General features: G+C 46.7%; 1 protein-coding gene across 4 annotated transcripts in view; it reads left to right on the plus strand.

Moving 5' to 3' along the window:
• The window catches only part of LOC138491614 (nuclear body protein SP140-like), a 3,009,150-nt gene that overhangs the window by 1,823,595 nt on the left and 1,161,054 nt on the right, over positions 1-24,501 (plus strand). For all 4 annotated transcript variants that reach the window (XM_069618235.1, XM_069618234.1, XM_069618232.1 and 1 more), the window contains one exon: positions 8,161-8,226. In XM_069618235.1, the coding sequence (XP_069474336.1) occupies positions 8,161-8,226 (66 nt within the window). The remainder of the gene's footprint in view (positions 1-8,160; positions 8,227-24,501) is intronic.

Genomic DNA, 24,501 nt, shown 5'->3' on the forward strand with positions numbered 1-24,501 from the left:
AAAATGTTCGAAGTGTAAAAAAATCGTGACAACATTATTAGTGCAATTATAAATTTTTACTTCGAAATCCCGAAATTAGTTTCAGTAATTCATTTTAATATATATGGAAGCAATCTGACTTGACAGAATGTGATTAATGTCAGCAAACGCACATACACATTAGTGAAACACGATCATCGAAGTGAAAACAGAAGTAGGACTAAGGCAACAGGTTTCCATGGACACAACAATAATAGACCAGCGATGAAAAGCAATCGAGGACTTTTCGGAACGGGACACGCTTTCACAAGTAAGCGTGCTAGAGGGGCTCCCGTCTAGGGGGGGATTTCTTAGACAATGCGGACACACGTGGACACTCGTGAACACACAAGTTCTTAAGGAATAATGTTTAAGGACTAGCGGAAGCGTGTCTTGATAGCGCGTATGTGTTAAAGTAAAACGCGGTGGGTATAAACAAAAACTGGGTCCACACGCAGTTCGCTTCCAAAAAAATTTTAATGCAATAAGCCCATTGACAGGAATGGAAAGTTAACATTTCCCTTTTAGAACATTTAGGATGTTTCCCATATTTAAGGAGGGAAGAAAATATGTTTCTTAGATCGGAATACTTAGACAAAAAGGGAAGGCATCTTAGAAACATTTGGAATAATGGAATGGTCATTAAAACTACCTGAAATGAATATTACCAAGTAACATTCAGGCAGCTCATTAATGGGTTGGATTATATATATATTTTTTTCAGGGATTTAACTAACCCATGAACTCTAAACCTAAACCATGTAATATGAACATTGAATCAACATTAATAGGTAAGAGCTAAATGTACCTTTCATCTGATTCACCAATTATTATTTTTTGTACACTGAAGATTTAAAAGTGGAATGGGATATTAATCACTAATAATGTGACCCTTTTTCTTTTTTTTTTCTTTTTCAATTATTATTTGTGAATGCCTTATTTGGTGTATTCTTTTCTATTCTCAACCATCCCTAAACACTCCTACCTTTCCCCCTCCCTCAATGGCCACCTTTTCACATGAATTTATGTAACGAAAATGTGTATTCAATACTATTTTCATACAATCATTGTGGTTTAATTATCTGTTTTGTAAATGCAATGTTAATTTGTAAAATGGCGACAGAATCAGCCCTGATCTGAAAAAGACGCTGGAGACGTCGAAACACGTGTAATCACAAAGGGCGCTTCAGAAACTTTGTATAATTAAAAGCCAAATGTCTAACATTGGAGAAAAAGTGTTCTCTGCCTGCTTTTTCTCTTTGACAACAAGGGCGCATGACTAAATTCTAAGGAACCAAGTCTTGTTTATACTTTATCGACTTAACCCAAGCTTTCGACCTGGTCGATAGAACACGGCTCTGGTCGAAATTAGAAGAGTGGACTGCCCGAAATATATCCTATTGCCTATAAAGGCTCTACACACAGGCATGACACTTCGAGTGTGTTTAACTCAATAAGGGAGCCTCTCCAAAGAAATCCCCACTGCAAGAGGGGTCAAGCAAGGAAGCCCCCTTGCATCAGCTCTTTTTCAAGCCTGCATGGGCGACTACACGAATGTGGAAGACTCCACCAGAGCGTTTCCACCAAAACTGGCCTGCACCAAAATTAGTCGACTCTTGTATGTGGACAAACTTATCCTCCTCGACCAGATCCCAATAGGTCTCCAGAGGCAGCTCAACAGCCTACTGCGCTACATTACTGAAAACAACCTGGAAATTAATAAAGACAAAACTAAAATAATGATCCTCGAAAAGGCTTCGAAAAAAACAGAAACTACTGTGGTATCTGGAACAGAACGAGATAGAGAACGTCAAAGAGTTCAAATACCTTGGCGTAATGCTTGACAGTTCCAAACAAGAAAGCGCGATGCAGGAAAACTTAGAATGCTAAATAAAAAAACTGGCTGTCCAAGGAAAGGCAGTAGACTTGATTTTCAACCATTCCGGCCATTGAATTCTACAAAATTAAAGTTGTTCCAACCATCACGCACGGAGCTGAGGTGATGCCTCTATTACCAATACCAAAACAAATCTGGCCGAGGTTGGAAGCTCATTTCTGGAGGACTGTCTTGTCTCTTCCTAAATCTACACCGATGTCTTTAATCCGGCGAGAATAAAGTCTTCTGTCTTATTGGAAAAAATAAACGCCAACTTTCTTCTGCTATACCGAAAATGCCTAATCCAAAACAGTCAATCAATATATGCATTGATAGGAACAGAAATGCAAGAGAAAACTGGCATACTACTATCTTCTTGGAAGAATTACAACAAGTCCCTACTGAACTCAAGTGTCTGCAACGAAGAGGACCTGATTACAAACCCGGTCAGAGTAGTACAAAAACTCAAAACTCTGGACTGGTGCACGACTCTAGATGCAGCAGCGGCAAATAAACTAACGACTCACCTACCTCAAGCTACAAGAAAGCTAAATGAGCTACAAGGCTACATTGCCAAATTCCCAGCAGACCGGCACGTAACTATCTCTTAAGGGCCAGGCTGAATCTACTGGAAAAAAATGAAATCCTGGCATTACGAGGTGTCTCTGCGACCAGCGAGTGCTGACTCTGTGGAAAAGAGACAATTCGCCACCTGTTCTTGTCTTGCCCAAAAAACCAGATGATTAGATCTGCTTACCTCAAACAATTCCAGACGGACGACCAATAGACGGACGAAGAACAATGGTGGCATAGAATGATTGGCGGAGACAGAGATGCTTGGCAAACAGTGTCAGTAAAAATCCTTCAACATACTCTAGCAACAATGCCTTGATCTCCAATGCAGAGTCAGCCAAACCAAGTGGCAACTCGAACACAAACTGACCGCTCTTCCTCTACCTTCCAGTAGGATCCTCCTTAATAGACAACCGACTTAGTTAAACGCACAATCTGTTTTTGTTTTCTTCACTTCTCTTTGTAAAAATCCTACGGATTATACACAAATAAATTAAAAAATGTTTTAAAAAAGTATATCAGGGAAATACTATATCTACATCTGAATATAGGAATTAATATGCTAGTTAAGAGGAGTACACTTAAAATCGACTTCTATTTTTATGTTAGAAGACAAATAAAAACGAAATCCCTATAATCATAGATGATTTAGGTAAATTCATTCACGTTGTGCTTCTTCGATTTCCATCTTGCATCCCTATGTGCACCGCATTCATTTGTGATCCTTTTTATAATCGTATCTATGTGGGTGTGCTTTACATCTTGCATCCATTTTGTGCACTGCATTGTGATCCTTTTTATAATTGATTCCTGCTCCCCACCTATTGCTCTGCATTTGTATTTGTACCCTCATTATTACTAGGCCGCCTTGAAGTAAGGTCCAGGACTGTGCAGTGCAGCCCCCCCTTCTTTCCTTCTGTCATCTACCCTCTACCACTGAGATGACACTCACCATCTCTCCTATCTTCTCTAACTGCTACACTATCACCTGTCCTCCCTCTCTTACGAGGTCTGGACGAGAAAAATACAAGAAATACATTCTGGGATCTAATCCTGGCCTTCGCATCGCAGACACCTATGTCAGCGCATCTTCCAGATAGATCTTCACTGATATCCTTTTCTCTGTCCCCGCTCCAGACCTATGAACTCCTCATCTCATCTCTACTCTCTTCCCTTTCACATCCTCTCCCCTCCCATTAATGGTAGCACCAAGTGGGAAGTCCTCTTGAAGGACTTGACAGGCTTCTTCTCATCACGCTGCATCATTAATGTCTATCACACTGGCACTATCCTGGTTCAGGGTCCTCAAGCCAACCTCCTTCTCTTTGACCGGATCCTGCTGTCCTCATTAACTTTCTTCCTTCTCCTGCCTCTCCCCTACCACTCTCTCTACCCCCGCCACCTCTGACTGGAGTGCCACGCCCCTGTACTCAGAAAACCTTCAAAGGCAGAGACCTCGCAACTCTTAGCACACGCTCAGCCAACAAACATTCTACTCACATCAGCCTCCTTCTTGAAGACACTGACTTCGACGTTCTCGCTCTTACCGAGACATGGTTCAATTCCAGCTCCGTCACTGCTTTTGACTCCCTCCTACCTGATGACTTCAAGATAATTTCCAAGCCTCCACCTCACTCTGCTGGAGGTGTGGTTGCCTTCATCTTCCATGAGTGGGTTCCTTCTTCCATCTTACCCACCCAGCTCTACTCTACCTTTGAGAGCCTGGTATGCAAGTTTGGTCATCTCACCCTCCGCCACCCTGACCATTGCTACCATGTACCAGCCTCCAGGCGCCACCTCCCTGTTCCTCTCTGAATGGGCTGATTTCTGTTCCTCCTTACTATCAACCTCCTCCAATCTGCTCCTCTTGGTTGATTTCAACATCAATTGGACTCCCTGGCACAGCACCCACTCTTTTCATGGACCTCTGCACCTCTCTATCCATTCAACCTTCTGGTCCAACCCACTCTGCTGGACAGACTATGCACGCCATTATCCACTCTTGACCTGCCTCTCTCATCTCCTCTGGTCAGACCACTCACTTCTCTCCTCCCACCTGGGTCCCTTTGGCCCTTTGATCGCACCACCCCAAAAGCCCTGCCAACCACATTGATGAACATCTGCCTGATGAAACAAGGGACAGCTGCTGCTTTCACTTCCACCTTTATCCCCCTTTTCCCACCAACTCAGACTCTACCACCGACACTGCTCTCAGCAACTTCCACTTGTCCATCACCAACCCTGTTGACATTCTTGCTCCAGTCATGAAGATCTGCCTGAAACCCGCCTCTAAGCATAACACCTGGTATGAATCCAAACTTGCAGACCTGAAACAAATGTGCAGAGTGGCGGAACAGAAGTGGCAAACTTCAGACTCACCCTCTGACAAACTGGCCTGCCGCCTGCTCCAAAGTCAATACAGACTCTCCATCTGTGCCAAGAAAAGGGCCCACATTCAGGCACGGTTATCTGGTGCATCCAACAACACGGCTGAACTTTTCAAAATCTGCAGGGAACGAGCCAACCCTTCTGTAGTCTCCTCCCCTCTTCCTTCCCATGCCCTCTGCAGCACACTGACCCTCCCAAACCATCCCACGCCCCCTTGCCTCCCTTGGCCCTGACCCTCCTCCTTCGCCCTTGTCACCCCTGAAGATGTCACCAGAGTTGCCCGCTCCATAAAGGTCGCTTCCAAACAGGAAACAGGTCTCCCATTGCTCATCTAGAACTATCAAGGACAACTTTGGCTATCTTGCCCCTGCACTCGCCGATGTCTGCAACCACTCTTTTGCAACTGGATCTTTCCCCTCCTCCCTCAAGTACTCCCTTGTGTGTCCCCTCCTTAAAACAAAATCAACAGACCATACCTGTCCATCAAACTACTGCCCTATTTCCACCCCCGTCTTCCTGGGGAAACTGCCGGAGAAGTTGGCCTTGCCCCAACTCACCTCTCACACTGAACTTGTTGGAGGTCTCCACAACCATCAATCTGGATTCCGAGCATCCAGAGGCACGTAAACTGCTCTTCTGAACACCTGTGAAGAACTTCTTGCATCCCTGGATACCAACTCCCCAGCTGTCCTCATCCTACTTGATCTCTCATCTGCATTTGACACAGTCAACCACTACATCCTCATACAAAGGCTCCATGACACCCATGGCATCTTGGAACGGGCACTGGACTGGCTGATCTCCTTCCTAACGGACCGTTCTTCCCAAGTCATCCTGGGCACCTTCTCCTCTCCTACTTCCTTCTCCACCTGTGGTGCCCCCCAGGGTTCTGTCATTTCCCCCTAACCCCCCTGGCTCTTTAACATCTACCTTACTCAGCTGGCACTCCTCATCTCATCGTTCTCCCCCAACTTCCAGTGTTATGCAGACGACACACAACTCTTTTTAAAAATTCTTGCTGACCCTCTTGGACCTTCCTTCATCCCTGACTGCCTATCCGCCATCCAGGCCGGTGCACTTCCAATGATCTCTGCCTTAATGCCAGCAAAACTGAGATCCTTCCCATTGGGACCCCTGCTCACGCCTTCTTCTCTTCCGTCTGGCCTTCCTCAATGGCTTCTCCTCCTGCTCCGTCTTCTGAAGCCAGAAACCTTGGAGTCATCTTCGATTCCTCTCTCTCCTTCCTCCCTCACACTCAGGACATTGCCTAGTAGTCCCACTTTCAGCACTTCCTTCTCAAAGGAATTCTACCTTTTCTAACTTTCCCCCAGAAGCTCAATGTTACCTGAGCCCTGGTTCTCTCTAGGATTGACTATTGCAATTGCCTCCTCCTGAATCTACCTTTTTCCACTCTGTGACCCCTCCAGCTAATCCAGAATAGGGCAGCAAGACTTATCTTTGGCCTCAAGCCGAGGGACTGCATTTCTCCCGCCGTAAAAAGTCTTCACTGGTTCCCGGTTGCTTCACGGATTAAATTCAAATCCCTCTGTATCCTACACAAGGCTGTCTGGGGCCGGGGACCACACTATCTGCAACTCTGTCTTACTAAATATTTCCCTCTAGACCTCTTCGTTCCTCTGGCACCAACTCTTTGTGTGTAAAGCATTTCACTAAACAGAGGGCAGGAGGTTGATCTCTTCCCTTGAGCAGGACTTCCTTAAATTCCGGAAGCTCCTCAAAACTTTCCTCTTTACCTCTTCCTTCCCCCCTTCTCTCCTCTGCTAATTATCACACTTGCTTTGATTGGTGTCCAGGTGCCTTATGCATCCTCGGGGCCCTACCTCCCGCACTGAATCACCCCCCGCTTCTGTCTAACCAAAGCACTTGACTCGGCACACCCTCCGTCCTGGAGGTTAACACTTACCATTCATCTGCTGCTCACACACAAGCACGGGCACCCCAGCACCTACCCCCACTGTCCCCTCCCTTCTGCACTTGCACGTTCTGAATACTCACAAGGCATATTAGGGTTGTCATTTTTTCCCCTCCACTGTATTTAATATTTTTATGTATTTAAATTTGGCTCATTCCCATTTCCCCCCTTCCTGTTGCCCTATGGGCGCTTTGAAACAGAATTTACTTGCTGCATAAGCGCCTACCAAGTGAACAATACATAAATAAATATAAACACTACAAAGTTTATAACAGCCCTATACAGTTGAACTAGACTCCAACGGGATGCACTACAAATAGATACACAAACTGTTGATACGATGCATTTTTCTGACTTATTTTGCATATGTGGTGCTGATTCTATTTGCTTATTTCCATTAGTCAATTTAATCCTTCAGTGTTTTTTTGCTAATATATGAATTGAAACTATATCAGTGAATTTCATATACATAAGAGTTAAAGAACCAACTAATAATTCGGTTTCTGTTTTTCACTTTTTTTATCACGCTTATTTTTTGTTTATTATTTGTGATCCAATGACTGTATCTATGATTGGAGTTACCAGTGCAATTTTGTTATTGTGCACTGGGTTTCAGTTATCATTTACTAATGATTTACTCTTCTATTTATAACGTGATTTTACAACTAATATCGTTTGACAACTTCTTTTTAATTTTATGTCTCAATATCTCCCAAAATATCGAATGTATTGAATTGCTCTGAATAAGCTGGTTTATGTAAAACACATATTGGCAAGGTAAGGGGATATTTGTATGCCTTCAAAGGCGCAAACAACAGTAACACCATTACAATGGAGATATTGTTGCGTGGATTGACATTACAAATAAAAGTGGTGAAATAGCAATATCAAATTGTTTTAAACAAGAAGTCTCTTAACAATTAGATATGTCATGGGTACTCCTTTTTCAATTACAGTCCATATTGTGGGAATGTTAGCACTTTTTCTCATGTACCAGGATAGGTATGCCATGTTACTTTGACAAGGATTTAGAGTTGATACAGTTGTTTGAATGTGGCATTAACTGGATTGAACAATGGAAAAAAGACTACCAACCATCTCTTTGGTCTCAGCTTATTGGCATGGTCTGCTATGTCAGATCCTACCTGAACCCTTCTGACTGAGATGCATGTGACCCAATTTGGAAATATCCATGTGGCAATATTCCTGTCAGTCTGGGTCATTCACACTGTGGAAATCCATGTGCATTAGAACATCCCCACAACCGGAAGCTGTCTGTTCTTTGTGGTGTCTCAGCAAGAGCTGTATACAAATATCTCTGTCTTCACTTTTAGAGAATACCAAACATATTGCCCTCTCTTATCTTTTGCAGAAAGGATATCTGACTGTCGACAGTGATAAAGGTTTTTCTGATTCTATCAAACAAGAATCTTCCCAGGTTCGTACAACGTTCTCTATCTTACTCTTCTCTACTCTTTCCATATTCCACCAGCCTCTGATAAGTGGGACTTTTTTAGAGCTTACTTTGTAATTTTTAAGATTTCGAAATTACCTTGAAGGAACACGTGCCCTTAGTAAGTGCTCTCTTCTGCGGCTGTTAGTAAACGAGTTCTGTTTTTCTATTGAAAGATTATTTTTAAAAAAGATTTCATATTCATTTGCTCTGATTCCTTGCTTACTATATCAATTAATAAGTACATCTTACTTTCAACCTAAATTCACAGTAAATCTAGAAGCCTTCCTTATCCCTTATGGTGATAAACATTCCATAACACATATTCAAAGCCTATGCACTGTTTTCTTTTTCTTTTAAACGGTATTTAATTGATGGTCACAAACATGGAGCACAGTTCTGGTTTACAAATCACATGATACATTTCCAAATCACATGATACATTTCTTTTTTTTTCTTTTTTCCAAGCTTTTGTCTTCACATGGACAAATATACATGGATGGTTTTTGAATAATGACCAAGGTGGATATTACGGTCATCTTGAGTCCCCAGGCATTGCAACAGCAGATGTTTTATAGTTTCCACTTGATTCGGAAATCTACAAAACCTGCAGCTATTAAGGCCGGATTTACTTGTCATTGCTATTATCTCGTTTGTATGAAGCAAATTCAAGCAAATCCTCATGAAGTGTTGCCGAATTTTTTTATCAGGAAATTTTGCCCGCTAAATCCTTGTTTGATTTATTTTGATAGGATTGTACGGTAGTGCTTTTGAGAGCTTTAAGGCTGCAGCTACGTCCAAGGTATGTATCCAGTCCAGTTCTAGTAGGCGATTTTTGACTTTTGTTGGATTGTTCTTCAGTTACTCTTCTGAGCTGCCCAAGGTTTCTGTCAATACTGCATAAAGGAAGAGGGTATCAATCCCCTCTCCAGAACCACAGAAGCCGAATAGATCGACCCTCCCACCGTGGTTGGCACGGGCACCTGAATATTAATAATACAGGAAACCACGTGGCAGCCAATGGGGGGAAGACGGAGTTAGGGAAAAGGGATGGAATGACAAAGGGAAGATGGGGTGAAGAAACATGCATACATAGAAAAACCTAACTGCACATAACTCCTGCCTGACAAAACAGCTCCTGACTTGTTACCACATGAATACTACTCTCCACACCTGGACTTCTAACCTTAATACCTAGAACTAGTAGAGAATGACATATTCAATGGACTCACATAAGCACATAAAACATATATGTTACTGGTCATAACTTAAATGCAACGAACACCAATAACCAACCCCTCATTCACAAAACATAATATTGCGTAAGCATGATGGCAAAAACTAGGGAATTCCCTGTAATGACTGTGACAGAGACACATGGCCCTAAATGGGCAAGCAGAAGCCACAAAACGAGGAACATAGCGCTGTACGTGTAGTTGAAATAAGCATTGTGTGTTCTCTCAACACCTCCATAATGAACCAGTCCTTTTCTTGTGTTAACCGAAAATGCCTGTTAGTAAGACCCTGCAGGCACAGCAGGCATGCATGAGCTATAAATGTTTCTTTAGCAAGTGAATGATTCAGGCCACCTCTCAATTCCCGGCAAATGGGGAATAATAACATGTGCATATGGTGGGACACGGTTCATAGACATAATTTCGAATACAAAATATTCGAAAGTCAAAAAGTCGAAAAAAAACGTGGAAAAAAAAAATGTCGAATTTTTTTTTAATGACGTTTTTTTTTCGAAATGGGGGGGTTCCCCCCCAACCCCCCCTTTTTTTATTTTTACCTATTTTTTTCACAGAAACTAGAGCCAAAAAAAAAATATTGAAAAAAAAACAATTCGACATTTTTTTTTCGACATTTTTGATTCGACTTTTTTTACTTTCGAAATTATGTTTTCGAAATTATGACTGGACACCGTGGGACACACTTAACTGAATGCCCAGACGCCTCCTGTGGCCGTCAGGAACTGAAGTAATGAGGCAGAATTCTGCGCCTGGCCGCCTCCTTTCACAGCCGCGACCCAGGTATTAGCAGATTAGCGTAGAGGCATATACAAATTCATGAGCCACTTAACTGGATGTCCGGGCGCCTCCTGAGGCGGCCCGGACCCGAAGAAATGACGCAGAGTTTCAGCTCTGCAATCTCCTTTCACCGCCGCGACCCGAGTCTCTTCCTGCACGGCTCTCGCCAGGATCTTTAGAGCGCTTAGTCCAACGCTCCCTCCAGCGTTCCTGCCACCTGCCAGCCTCACCGCTTCTTCAGCCCGCTACCTCTCTGCCACTGCCGCCCGTACTCTCCAACATTAATCATCAGCACCGTGAAAGGGGCCCCTAGGGGCCCCTTACGTCTATGGAAACAAGGCGAGTCACCACACACGATAGATACGCCAGACACGAGGTTGTATTCCCAAAGCTAGAGTTTATTGCAAGTCTCAGTTGGCCAACTCGGTCTCACACTCCGCGACGTGTATCTCTAGACCTCGAGGGACGCAAGAGAGTGAATTACGTACATCAGTTACATATATACAAAATGCATATCAAACAATCAGCTATGACATGTTTAAAACCCCCCTTTATTGGGTTTCTTTGAACTCGGTGTGATGATGGACACTTTCGACAATTATGACACCTTCAAATATCTATTCTTGTAACAATTTGCAATTTGTAAGTGCGGAGGCATCTTTCAGTTGTTGAACAGAACACAGTGCTTCTGTTCTTGGAAGCGAGCTACATACGGGGGAAGAGTTGCATTCCATACCTTGCTATCTATGAGGTGCTATTCGTGTCCTGGGAGCCGACACGCTCTAACAGGGCTCAGTAAAGGGGGGGGCGTAAGAAGAGCATAATTCAAGCCTTTAGCTGCTTTATTCTAACATATTCTACCATATAACGAGACTGGCTGGCAGCTGCGAAATGATTAAATGCCCTGGAGCTCTGCTTCAAGGCTACATTCGGGAGGGAGCCGGGCATTCTTCCTGGCGCTGCCTACGTTGTGATTCAACAAACTCTTGTTATCGTCGCAGCCCTGCGGCCTTGTCCTTTCACGTGCAGACAACAATGTTTTACAGTCGAGCAGTGTAAGCAGAAAATGTACTGCGAAGCAATAAGAACAGAAAGCAATGAGCAATGGTTAGAAAACAAAATGGCGATTCTTGTTACATCAAAATGGCCGTTCATTGGCAAACTCGGAAACCTATATTCTGTTATATCGTGCATGAGACGGTTGGCCCACGGCCATCAAAATACGTTTGCGGTCACATATGAGAGGTATCCATTTTTCTAGACTGACAAGAAATGACGCAGAGTTTCAGCTCTGCAATCTCCTTTCACAGCTGCGACCCGAGTCTCTTCCTGCACGGCTCTTGCCAGGATCTTTGGAGCGCTTAGTCCAACGCTCCCTCCAGCGTTCCTGTCGCCTGCCAGCCTCACCGCATCTTCAGCCCGCTACCTCTCTGCCACCGCCGCCCGTACTCTCCAACATTAATCATCAGCACCGGAGTGCGGACGGTTGGCGGTTATAAGCATGCCCCTTAGATTGCCTGCAGCTGCTTAGTGGGGCGCATAGGGAACTACACAATTTATCTTTAATTTTTTTACATTTATAAAGCGCTCTCACAGCCCGCAGGAATTGTTTGTCTTTTGTCTTTGCAATTGTGTTTTTTTTATTTTTTTTGTCTCAGTTACATATTTATAAAGCGCTTAAACACCCAGAGGTTTCTAAGCGCGGACCCGGGGATCGAACCTGTTGTTGCTTCCTGTCGTCTTGCTTCCAAGACGCGCACGCTGCCGCTGAGCTATCCTCCCGGGACAATGCCCACTTGCCTACTGGGAAGTGTAGTTCCCACACTTTACTTCCGCATTACACACCTTTTTCCTGCCCAAACCCTGACTCCTGACAGTTTCCAAGAGCAGTTTGTTCTTCATAGACCATTCAGTGAGCATCTTGCAGTTCTCTCCTTTTATTTCTTTATTTCTAGACTCAAGAATCAGTGGAGGCGCTGGTAGGATGGTCATTCTAAACAGCATTAAGCCATTTCGTGCCACTGTTACACTTATTGACATTAAACCCAGCTCACGCCGAATCACTGCCATTGGCGTTGCTTGAGGTACGACTAACACCTTTCGCCAGAACAGTCCTTCAAGTTTTTGCCAAAGGGTTTCCGGAATCATTGACATAGCTTCGACTCTTTATGTTGGGCTTGGCACCACCTTAGATTTGTAATAATTGATAGCCGGAATAAGCGAAAAGCATCCGTATTTCCTATTTACTGCTTTCGTTTGCGCTATCAAGTTCTTTTTTTTTGCATAGAGGCTTTCCTGCATCGGGATTTCGGTTGTGCTATTGCTCAAGATTACTCCCAGATATCTAAAGCTTTTGACTTTTCCTATTGGGGTTCCATCAAGAGTAATTTTTCGCTGTTCTGTTCTTTAAGTAGATATCTCAAAGGACATTATTTTAGTTTTTTCTTTATTCAGTTCAAGATTGTTTTCCTTGATGTATAGTTGTAGATTCGATAGCTGCAGCTGAAGACCAATCATGGTCTGATCCATTAAAATAATGTTGTCTTCATAGAGGAGTCTGGCCAGCTTCTCATCTCCCAGTGTTGGGTGGAAAGCCCTGACTCTCTTCTCAGAGTCTTTGAAATCTCCTATGTAAGCATCATATAGGGCTGGTGCCAGAGGGCAACCTTGCTTAACACCTCTTTCAGTTAGAATTTCTTTAGATTCCCCCTCTCCCACCCTTTTCCTTCTTCCCCCCTTAGCCTCTCCCCCCACTTTTCCCCACCCCATCCTCACCTCACCCCTTCCTTTCCCTCCTCCTCCTCCTACCCTCCCTCCCTCTTCCACCTAGCTGTACCCCTCTTCTCTCCTTCCCCCTCTTTTTAATTGCTCTACATACTGTTTTTGGTGACTGATTCAAGATTGTAATTTGCTTCTGTTGTTACTGTTTTTGTTATGTTAATTGTACCCTGTTGTTGTAAATGTGCAGCTCTTTGGTATAAAGCGCTATATAAGACTAATAAATACAAATACAAATACAAATAGATAGGAGCCCTGTTTGATTCAATCTTACTCGCATGGTTGTTCCTGAGTATAAAGCCATAATTGGGTCCAGGATAGATCTAGGGCACTTCTGTTTGTCCAGTTTGTTCAATAAGGTGTCCTGGTTGAACTGGTCAAACGGCTGGACCAGGTCAACGAATGCTAAGAAAACTCTGGGTTTTCCCTCCTTGATCTTAGCCTTCATGCAGCTGAGCACAAAGATGTTTACTGTTGTGCACAGACCCTTAACAAATGCTGCTTGAAAGGGGTCTGAGGTGGCGCTTTGTCTGGTCCATTCTTGGAAATGATACAGTGCCAAGGATCCAAAGATTTTACCTATTGTATCCAAGAGGGCTATTGGTCTGTAATGTTGTGGGTTATCTTTGGCGCCTTTCTTAATAATAGACACCACACACATCGTTTTCCAAGATGCTGGTATTGTTTTAGTTTTCTTGCAATTTTGAAAGACCTCACTTATAATAAAGTGACCATGCCTTGGGATGTTTTTTTGAGTCGAAGTTAGTGATCCCGTCCGGTCCCGATGCTCTGGAACAATTTAGTTTCTTAATATTAGGTAGAATCGTCTCTATATCATGCGGGATCATCCAATAACATTCCATTTGTTTCCATTTGATTAGTGAGGTCTCTTCTGGTTTTTTATACATATTTGTAAAATGGTCAATCCAATTTTGCTCACCCACATTGTTCTGTAGGGTGTTATTTGTTTCTTTGAGGCGCTCTTTATTAATGACCAACATTCCAGAGAGATCTTTCCACATACAGCAGATAGCATAATCTCTTAATCTGTTTGGTAAAGCTGGGCCTTATACTCCCTCAGCCATGTTCCGTAACTTTGTTCTGCTACCTTTGCCTTGTTTTTTTTTTGTCTGTGTTGACTATTTTTGCTGTCCTTTTTGCTTTTCTTAGGATCTTTCTTTTATCCACTAATTGTTGCTTGAACTCATGAATATGTTTTTTCGATGATTTGTTGTTTGTGTTCTTTGGCATTCTGTATACTAAAAGCAGCGGTTGGTAGTCCACTCCGTTGGAGTCCTTCTGCTTACAGGACAATTTGTGTTCTAGGTATTGTGTAGTCAAGTTCTTGATGGCTGCTTCTGTAAGCCTCAGACATGCTCCGCCTCCACAGCTTTCAATTTCTGAAGACATTTTCTTGATCACTGGTCGAGACGTTCCCCATGTTGTTATTAGTAAATTGTGATCACTTTGTTTCGTTTTTAGGACTGTGAATTTCTCTACTAGCACCAGAAATTCTCGAAACGTAAGTGTGATCAATTATTGCTCTCATCCCTTCTCGTTCCCATTTTGGAACACTTGGTGTCGTTGTTTTGGTCATCCAATGCATATTGTGGAGGTCTTTCGAGTCCATAAGGGTTGTCCATTGCCGTCCTCGTTCTAACGATTTTCCTGAACCTGACAAGGTTTTGTTTCTCCACAGGATCATGATTATTCCCTGTCGTCAGGCTGGGAATCCTCGGTAAAGAAACAAATCAGTTTCAGTTTCATTTCTGAACTGTCTTTCTCCTAACAACCAATCACTGGTCTCTGGTCATACTGCCCCCAGTCAATGACTGCCCTCCACCTAGGCCCCTCCTCTGGCAGCTATCCTCAGATGTTTACCGCAGGTTCAAGTGTTGGGAGTCCTCGTGCTATATCTCTCAAGCTTTTAATGCGTTTTGCGTTTTTTCTAAGAGTTTACTCTATTTTCCGAGTCAATTGAGCCTCAAGCTCCATCGATCCATCATCCAACTAACGGGGACCAGTTTTTCTGAACTTTCTACACCCCGCAAGGGTGATTTCTCGTCGATTTCCCTTCTTGGAGGATTCCGGAAGATTCTTTGAGGCCTACCACGCGTGGACATGGCAGATTCTTTGAGGCCTACCACGCGTGGACATGGCTGAAGATAAAGGAGACTCAACGCCTCTGTTCAGGATCTGCCCTGGATTTGGACAACGGAACCTTTTCCTGGACGATGGGCACTCTCTGTGCCTTTACTGCGTACATTCCGACCAAACGCACATGGAGGAGACCTGTGCGTTCTGCAAGGATATGGTGCCCCACACCATGAAGGACCGTCGCAAGCGGCTCTCCGAGTGGCTTCAGGCGAAGATCCCGGCTGCGGGTGAACCCCGACCCTCACCCAGCAGGAGGAAATCTGAGCTGTCTTCTAAGACCTTTGGGGGGCGCTCTGGCAACAGGGGCCCAACATAAGGCAAAGCACCGCGAGCCAGCGGTCACCGGGAGCGGCGTTGGGATGGGCTCCTTGGCGGCCAGGTCAGGAACGGCATCCCGGCACCTTCAACCACGAGCCAATGCTCCGGGTCGGCAACGAAGAGGAAGTCGGACCATCCGGGTAAACTTCTGGAGAAGTCCCAACCGATTCCGACTGAGAAAGCCAAGAGGGAGCGGGGCGCTGACCTCCCCCCTGGTGAAGGCCTCAAGTGCGTCCAAGATCGTGAAGGCCCAGGTTCACCACACGAAATCTTCCGTTGAAGGAGTGGTGGCGTCCCTAGCGAAGGCCGCAGATACGGGTTTGCAGGAGGCGCCCCTTAAGACAAGAGTTTCCCTGCCTGCGCGGAGTGAATCGTCTTTTCTACCCATCGAGAAGACTCCGGTGAAGACGATGCCGATCATCTCCCCTAGACCGTCCCCGCTGGTCGAGCGGAAGGGGGGGGCCTTTATTCCTGCAGGGTTCGGACATCTCTGAGGAGGAGCTTTCTGCTCTGAAGGCCATACTGAACAAAAAGTTTGTCGAGGCCAGGTCCTATGGGAAGGACCCCAGTGAAGCGGATGTGGAGAGCGGCAAGGATACCAACGAGGAGCAGGAGGCCAGTGAGGAGCCAGAGGACATCACGCTACTGCCACCGCTCCCGTTGCAGCCACCACAACAACCACCACCACCGCCAGCGGACGTGCCGGCGGACATCCTACAGGCACTGCACACCTTGTGATCAGAGATCCGGACAAGGATGCCCCTGTCGCCAGTGGGAGATCCTGCGGCCCCTGGGCCGTCGGGGGAACTCCCCGTCAAGAGAAGGAGAGTCCATCCTCCACCGCCTTGCCATCCTTCGCCACCATCCACTCCTCCAAGGGACAATACAGAACCGGATGCAGCGACGACAGGCACGGGCACGGACAACGACGATGGAGGGGACCTCCCGTCGCCGGTGCCCAGGGTGCCACCTGACGAGATTGGCTCTTTACACGCCATGATCGCTAGGGCCTCGGAGATGTTTCAGCTGGCCCCCGAGGAGAAGAAGGAAGGCTTCCTGTACCAATGCCGGGAGGCCAAGAGGAAGACTGTACTGTCTATCCCTGTATTGGACGACATTTGGGACGAGGGGCTGTCCCTCATGAAGAACCTGTCCTTTGCCCCGGAGAGGAGGGACCGGTACGAGAAGAAATACAGGGTGCCAGACTCTGCACCCAAGTGCCTCAGATCCCAACCGTCCCCGGACTCTGTGGTCTCGGCGGCGGCGAAGAAGAAGTCCCCTGGATCTTCGGTGTCAATGTCTTCTTCCCCCCCCGTACGGCGAGGGAAAGAAGCTAGACGCAATGGGGCGACGGGCCATCTTGTCGGCTGCGACAACGACCAAGGTGGCCAATGCCTTAGCCATCGTGGCCCGTTATGACAGGGAGCTGTGGTTCAAGATCACTCCCCTCCTGGATGTCCTCCCGACGACAAGAGAGCAAAAGCGCTGGAGATCCTGCAAGAAGGCGAGGTGGCATCGGACCATGTCATCACGGAGGCCACGGACATTGCCGACACGGGCTTCCGTCAGATGGGCAACAGCGTTTGCCTTCGTCAGCGGTGTTGGTTGAAGGCCACTAGCTTCCGCCAGGATGTACAGTCGAGGGTATTGGACATGCCTTTCGACGGGGACAACTTATTTGGCAAGACAGTGGACCAGTCGCTTCAGGCCATCAAGGCGGATACCAAGACGGCCCGGATGTTGGGCACGCTCCAGCAGCGATGGCTGTCCTTTTGGGCCTCTGGAGGAAAGTCCGAGGGTTACTACAAAGGTTTTGGTGGCGGCTCGTCATCCTATCGTCAACCGTCCCGCTCTCCGGCTCAGGAATCCTATAGGGGCAGCAGCAAGTCCGGAGGAGGTCGCTATCGTCGCCAAGGTCCCTAAGGTGGCACCACCACGGCGAAGCAGGATTGAACCGGCCGCAACATCGGGCCCCCACCCGCTCACCCCAGTGGGAGGCCGGATGGTGAACTTCGTCAGTGTGTGGAAGTCCATCTCTACTGACCGTTGGGTGCTGGATGCCCTGGCAAACGGGCACACCCTGGAATTTCAACGGAAGTGCCCGCAGATTTCACCGGTGGCCAATCAGCAAAACCTCATCCCTCAACTTCTGCTGGAGGTACGGGCCATGCTGAAGAAGGGCACGATAGAACTCGTCCCAAAAGAGGCTCCGGAGTGTCAGAAAGAAGACGGGCGGTTGGAGACCCATACTAGACCTCCGACGCCTCAACAAGTACATCAGGTCCCAGAAGTTTCGGATGGTCACCCTTCAGCACGTGGTGGGACAACTGGAAGAAGGGGATTTCCTATCGTCGCTAGACCTGGAGGATGCCTATTTCCACATCCCCATTCACAAGGGACACTGCAACTTTCTGTGCTTCGTGATCCAAGGGCAGCATTACCAATTCAAGGCCCTTCCATTCGGACTGAAGTCGGCACCAAGGGTTTTCACCAGGTTTCTGGTGCCAGTGGCGGTGCTGTTACGCCTGCAGGGGATTCACGTCTACCCCTAACTAGACGATTGACTCATCCGAGCGAAGTCGAGGGAAACCGCTGTCGAACACACAGAGGGGACCGTCCGGCTACTCACGGAACTGGGGTTCTCGATAAACTTTGCGAAGTCCTGCTTAGTGCCATCGCAGGACACACTGTTTCTGGGGTCCCGGCTCAACACGGTGTCGTGTCTGGCGTCCCCATCGGAGGAGAGAATAGCGGCCATACTGGGCAAGGTACAACGGCTGTAGACCCTGAAGATCGCAAGGGTGAGGTCCATCAAGTCCCTCCTCGGCATGATGTTGTTGTGCATTTACCTCGTGCACCTGTGCAGGCTGCGGATGCGACCGCTGCAGGAGTTCCTCGATGCCCAATGGCGGGCACGGATTTCCAGACCCCCCGCACCAGGAGACGGTCACGACGGACGCATCCCTGAAGGGATGGGGTGCACACACCAGTTGTCTCCACGCAAGAGGCCTGTGGCTGCTGGAGGAGAAGTCGTTGCACATCAACATTCTAGAGCTACGGACGTGTTTTGGGCCCTCAAGTCTTTCCTTCCATCCCTCAAGGGCAAGGTGGTGCGTATTTTCACAGGCAACACCACCACAATGTTTTACATCCGGAAGCAGGGGGGCACCAGATCCCCGGTGCTCTCCAAAGAAGCCGTCGCTCAGGGGAAGATCCTCGTCCCATTTCATCTGGCAGGAGTGAAGAACACCGTGGCCGACTCTCTCAGCAGGGAACTGAGCTTGTGCCACGAGTGGGAGCTTTGGCTGGACCAAGTGAATCTTCTATTCCGACTATGGGGCAATCCCCAGATTGATCTGTTTGCGACAGCGACGAATACCAAGTGCCGGAGGTTCGCCAGCAAGTTTCCCCAGCCGGGGAGCATGGGGGATGCATTCTCATTCCCCTGGGACGGCCTGTTCCTCTATGCGTTTCCCCCGTTGCCGTTGCTTCTGCGACTCACTAATCAACTCAGACGGTCTCGGTGCAGGATGATCCTCGTCGCACCGGCATGGCCGAGGCAGATATGGTACCCGGACCTTCTGGACATGTCAGCGTCCCCTCCAGTCAAGCGTCCGGCGGACACAGATCTTCTCACCAGGAAAGGACGCGCGATTCTGCACCACAACCCAGGGTCGCTGAACTTGGAGGCCTGGCTCCTGCAGTGCTAGAGTTTTGTGGATACGATCTCCCGGCGGACTGCAAGGAAGTGCTTGCCAGGGCCAGGGCTTCGTCTACACTGAAATGCTACGGCCATAAGTGGAAGAGGTTTGCCGTCTTGTGCCGTGCACAGAAACTCGATCCTCTACGGATTACGGCCCTGCAGGTGCTGCTGTATTTACTGTCGCTGACCAAGGCAGGGTTGGCCCATGTTTCCATCAAGGTTCATCTGGCGGCTGTCTCCTGCTACACCAGAACTCCATGGCGGTAGTCGTTATGGTCACACCGCATGATCAAGGAATTCATAAAAGGACTTTTCCGTTAGATCCCGCCGGTGAAGGCTCTGGCCCGGCGTGGGAGCTCAATGTGGTGCTGACTAGGATCATGGGTCCCCCGTTTGAGCCTATGCATTCAGCGCAGCTGAAGTTTTTGTCGTGGAAGACAGCGTTTATTGTGGCCATCACCTCCACACGACGAGTGGGAGAGATCCAGGCCCTCTCTTGTATACCGCCTTACTTGACATTCCTCGAGACGAGGGTGGTGCTACGGACGCACCCCTCCTTCATGCCCAAGGTGCCGTCGGACTTCCATCTGACCGAGCTCTTGGTGTTACCTGTTTTCTTCCTGTCACCTTCGTAGCCGGCTGAGAAGACTTTGCACTTGCTGGATGTGGCTAGAGCGCTGAAGTTTTATATGGGCCGCACAAAGTGTTTTCGGAAGACATCATAGCTGTTTGTGAACTTTGGCCCTTTGAATCAAGGGAAGGCCATCTCCAAGGCTTCCAATTCCTGGTGACTCTCAGGCTGCATCACCCATTGTCACTGGTTGGCAAACTGACCGTTGCCTGGCAGTCCGAGAGCCCATTCGACCAGAGCGATTGCTGCAACTACGGCGTTCCTGTCTGGTGTGCCTCTGCTGGACATCTGCAGGGCTGCTACATGGAGGTCGACGCACACTTTCATGAAGTTCTACTGCGTCGACCGTGATTCCAAAGAGGAGTCCAGAGTCGTCCAAGCAGTGCTGTGCAACGTGTGCTCTTGAAGGTGAGCCTGGTGAGGAGGTAAGAGATGCTTAATGTTGAGATGTTGAAATGCTTAATGTTGAGCCTTGCCACCTCCCGTGGTTGTGCATGTGTGTACTGCTATGTATTCTTTATTCATGAGCACGTGAATCCATGCCAGACCCCATACTGGAGAAGGAACAATTTACTTACCTGTAACTGTTGTTCTCCAGCATGGGTCTGGCATGGATTCACATGCGAACCCTCTCGCTTACCCCTCTGCGGCTCTTCTCTTGGTTCTACTGCCACTTTATGTGCTACCAAATCTGAAGATGGCTGCCAGAGGAGGGGTTTAGGTGGAGGGCCGTCATTGGCTGGGGGCAATATGACCGGGATACCAGAGATTGGTTGTTAGGATAAAGACAGTTCAGAAATTAAACTGAAACTGATTTTTTCTTTACCGCGGATTCCCAGCCTGACAACGGGGAATATTCATGAGCATGTGAATCCATGCCAGACCCATGCTGGAGAACAACAGTTACCGGAAAGTAACTTGTTCCTTATAACCCCTTTGTCTTGGCACATTTCATTTACGTCCCTGTTGATGATTATTATTTAATATCATGTAATTCGTGAGCTTCTTCGATGATGGATTCAATTGCTCCGAGGAAGGACTCGTTAGATATGTATCTAGGGTTCCAGTAGGTATTGACCAATAGGATGTTTTCTACTACGTCTTTTATTTCCTTAGCTTATAAGCAATGCCAATATATCAGTGTAGCCTGAATAAATTCTGACGAAAGTAGCATTTTTTTTAGGTGTAGAACGTTACCTGATCGGATTGCTGTGAGCAGACCCGATTGGGGACGGCCTTTAGGACATTTCGAGGCCATGGTGAATGCCAGGTCATAGCCATCCATTGTTGGTTTTGAACGTAACCATGTCTCCTTGCCTAGATTTACGTCACTTTGAGAGGTCAAATGCCCAAAGCCTCTGGCCTTCAAAGACCCCATTATTAACTTATCGTAGTGAAATTCAGGCAGCTCTGATGACTTCAGACGATCGTGAAATTCTCCTTTGCTGGGCTTTGATGGCTAAACACTCGGTTTAGATATTACGGCAGTCATGGTCCATAACCACTTGTTTGGCACTTCTTTGTATGTCAGTGGTCTCCCTTGGTTTTGACTCTTCTCTAGTCTCTCCGTTGGTACTTCTTGCACAAAGGTTAACGTAAGTTGGTGCTGAGGGCCCTTTTTTGAGTCTCTCTCGATGATGTGGTGATTTACTAATTTCCATTCTTCTCTCACATTTTGCACTCAGTGGCCTTTTGACTGGCCATTATACGACTGCATGTAAACATGTTTAGCTCGTCCACCCCTCGTTTGGTGGTTTCGATCTCTCGCTGCTCGGCGATCTCTCGAAGAGTCATCCTTTTGCACTGCGTGTGTTGTCTCCGGTTGAGCTTGTCTCGCCAACCCATCTGGATTTATTTCTCTTAGGTCATACACCCAAAGATTGTAAGTTTGTGACATCAGAAAAAACATTTGGTCTATAACCAAATGTTTTTTCTGATGTCACGCATACTACTAACAACTAATATGCTTAAATAAAATGAAAATTGTTGAACCCTTAGTTCATAGAACAAATGAATTGGTATGAAAGGTATGAGTGGTGTATGAAAAAGCCTACAAATGTATTGTTCAAATGTTTTTTCTGATGTCACGCATACTACTAACAACTAATATGCTTAAAGAAAATGAAAATTGTTGAACCCTTAGTTCATAGAACGAATGAATTGGTATGAAAGGTATGAGTGGTGTATGAAAAAGCCTACAAATGTATTGTTTTAAGATGTGGTTTTTATTCAACTATTAAAGTGATTTATACATTTATAATTTAATGGTTTCTGTCAAATAATTTGCTCTCCCAAGCAGTAGTTACTGTAGATTCATGAAACAGTACCTTAGTACCTGCATCTGTGTTGTCGAGAGACTTTTGAGAGAGGGGTAGTCAGACTGGTTTGTTCCTTTTTTTCCCCTTCTAGATAGGACAGTTTGGTGTGCATGAAAGCTAGCATGGTAGTGTGGTCTTTTAAGGTATCGTTTAGTGCTTCGTATAGCTTTCTATAGTAACTGACGACATGATTGTCAGGAGGTCCGTTTTTTTATGGGGATTCTTTAGCGGCTGGAGTTGAGATCTCACTCAAGCGTCTGTTGTGAGGCAGTGTTTCTAGAAATAATTCTTGATTGAGAGCACTTTCTCAAGCTTTCTGAGGCCTAACTGAAGATGACCTTCGTTCCTTCTGTAATTTTTTCTGCGTGGGTAGGATGTCTTCTCTATTGTCATTCCTTTTTGGAATAAACAACGGGCTTCTAACAGACAAGGACCTATTGGGCGTTTGGATTTCTTCCAACTAATATTCATCTCCGAGCTCTTCTGGCCCTGAGTTGTCCTGCCCCTTGTTGTTGGTATCTGATGTATGGGATTCCTTGGATGGAGTTTTCAAGCATTGTTCAACTGTCCTATTTCGTGTCAGTAGACTGTTATTGGCTCTCGAGGGTTCCGGTATAAGCATGGGGGCGCATGCAAGTCCTGAGGTAACTGGGGATGAATTACCGTTCTTGCTTTTCGGTTGGCCAAAGTGCCATCCTATTGGTGTAGGTATAGGCACCGTTTGTATCAATGGACCTCCTGATTCCACCCTCCGTTCTACTGATGTAATTTGCAAGTTGGCCAAGAGTTGTTTGTTCAGTGTATCACCTGTGACAGCCTCTACTCCTGCTAATAATTCTGCATCTAAGAGTTCTTCGGCTTCGTAATTTGCTATTAGGTGTTTTTTTTTTTTAAAGAACTCCTCTAAGACGTTAATAGAAAACATGTGCCGGAGGGTTGGGGGGCGATGTTACTTTTCTGTTTGGTCCTTTTTTTCTTGGCGCTATACGCGTTAGTTTCTTCTTGGACTTAGAGTTTATACACAGGTGCTGGTGGAGATACAAAGTGTCCCTTTTTTTCCGTTGTTTGGTTGTTGCGTCAGTTACTTCATTGATATTGGAAGTTTCATCGGTCATTGGGCTCACAGCCTTGTCTTCTAAGGCCACTTTTAAGAATGTTTCTTCTTGTGAATTGTCTTGAGTCTGCAATATTTTAGAATGACCACTGTTATTTGAGGGTTTGCAACCAAGACCAGAGAGGGAGTTCAGGTCTCTCCCTCTTGGTGAGTTTGGTTCCTTTTCAGACCCCGCTTCCTCACTCTCCCAATCAGCATGGGGCAGGCTCACCAAGTCCTCCTTGTCGGTTATTGGGTGAATGTCAATCTGTATTGTAAATGCAGACGCGGCTCCCTCCCTCCCCTTTGATGCTCCGGCTCTTGGGGTTATCTCCTCTGAACTGAGCCCCGCGCTGACTCGGGGCTCTAAGACTTTTTGGTTTTTGAGGGGATCCGATTCGCTCACTTTCTGCGCTTCAGCCTCGGTCACTTCCTTGAGTTCAGGTGCCACGGCTCTATCTAGTCGCATGTGCTCCTCCCGCAAGTCTGCAGGACTTGGTCCTAGGTGCGGACACTCAGCCGCGTCTCCCTCTGCTCCCTCCTGGCTCGGGTGCACCTCATTGGCACTTCTCAAGGTTATCCGCCCCGGCGGTTCGTTCAGAGCGAGCTCCTCAGAAGGTGAGGCGATTCTTGCTTCTGTCTTTTGCACGAACCCGCCCGCTCTCCCCACCCTTTTCCCCTGCGGCATCTCATGGCAGGACAGGGGTCTCCACGGCAAAGTTGCTATGACTGAGATATCGCTGAGTGACAAGGGGGGGGGGTCGGGCTTGCTTACCTTGGACTGGAGGTTCCATCCGTGGGCCTCCAGTCTGGATGGTGTTGTGTTCCCCTAAGCTTGTTTCCAAGGTGCAGGATCTTGCACTCCGTAAAAGCCGGCCATCTTCCTCCATGCTGAAGCGTGCCACTGCTGTCATTAGACTTCCAAAAGACTGCAGTAGACTCAGCAATCGACTCCGCGGCCGCTCCGCGCCTGGAGTAGGATTTTATGTCAGTCCTCCCACACAATGGTAAACAGAGTAAGCATACTGCTCGCCAGGAAAGGAAACAGGGACTGCCAAAAGACTGCAGTAGACTCAGCAGTCGACTCCGCGGCCGCTCCACGGCTTGGAGTAGGATTTTATGTGGGTCCTCCCACACAATGGTAATTAGAGTAAGCAGACTGCTCGCCAGGAAAGGAAACAAGGAAACAGGGACTGAAATGTTTATAAAATTTGGCTGTAAGACCGTCGGGG

The sequence above is a fragment of the Ambystoma mexicanum genome, chromosome 10 (genome assembly GCF_040938575.1).
Source record: "Ambystoma mexicanum isolate Mex_15411 chromosome 10, UKY_AmexF1_1, whole genome shotgun sequence".
Classification (NCBI taxonomy): domain Eukaryota; kingdom Metazoa; phylum Chordata; class Amphibia; order Caudata; family Ambystomatidae; genus Ambystoma; species Ambystoma mexicanum.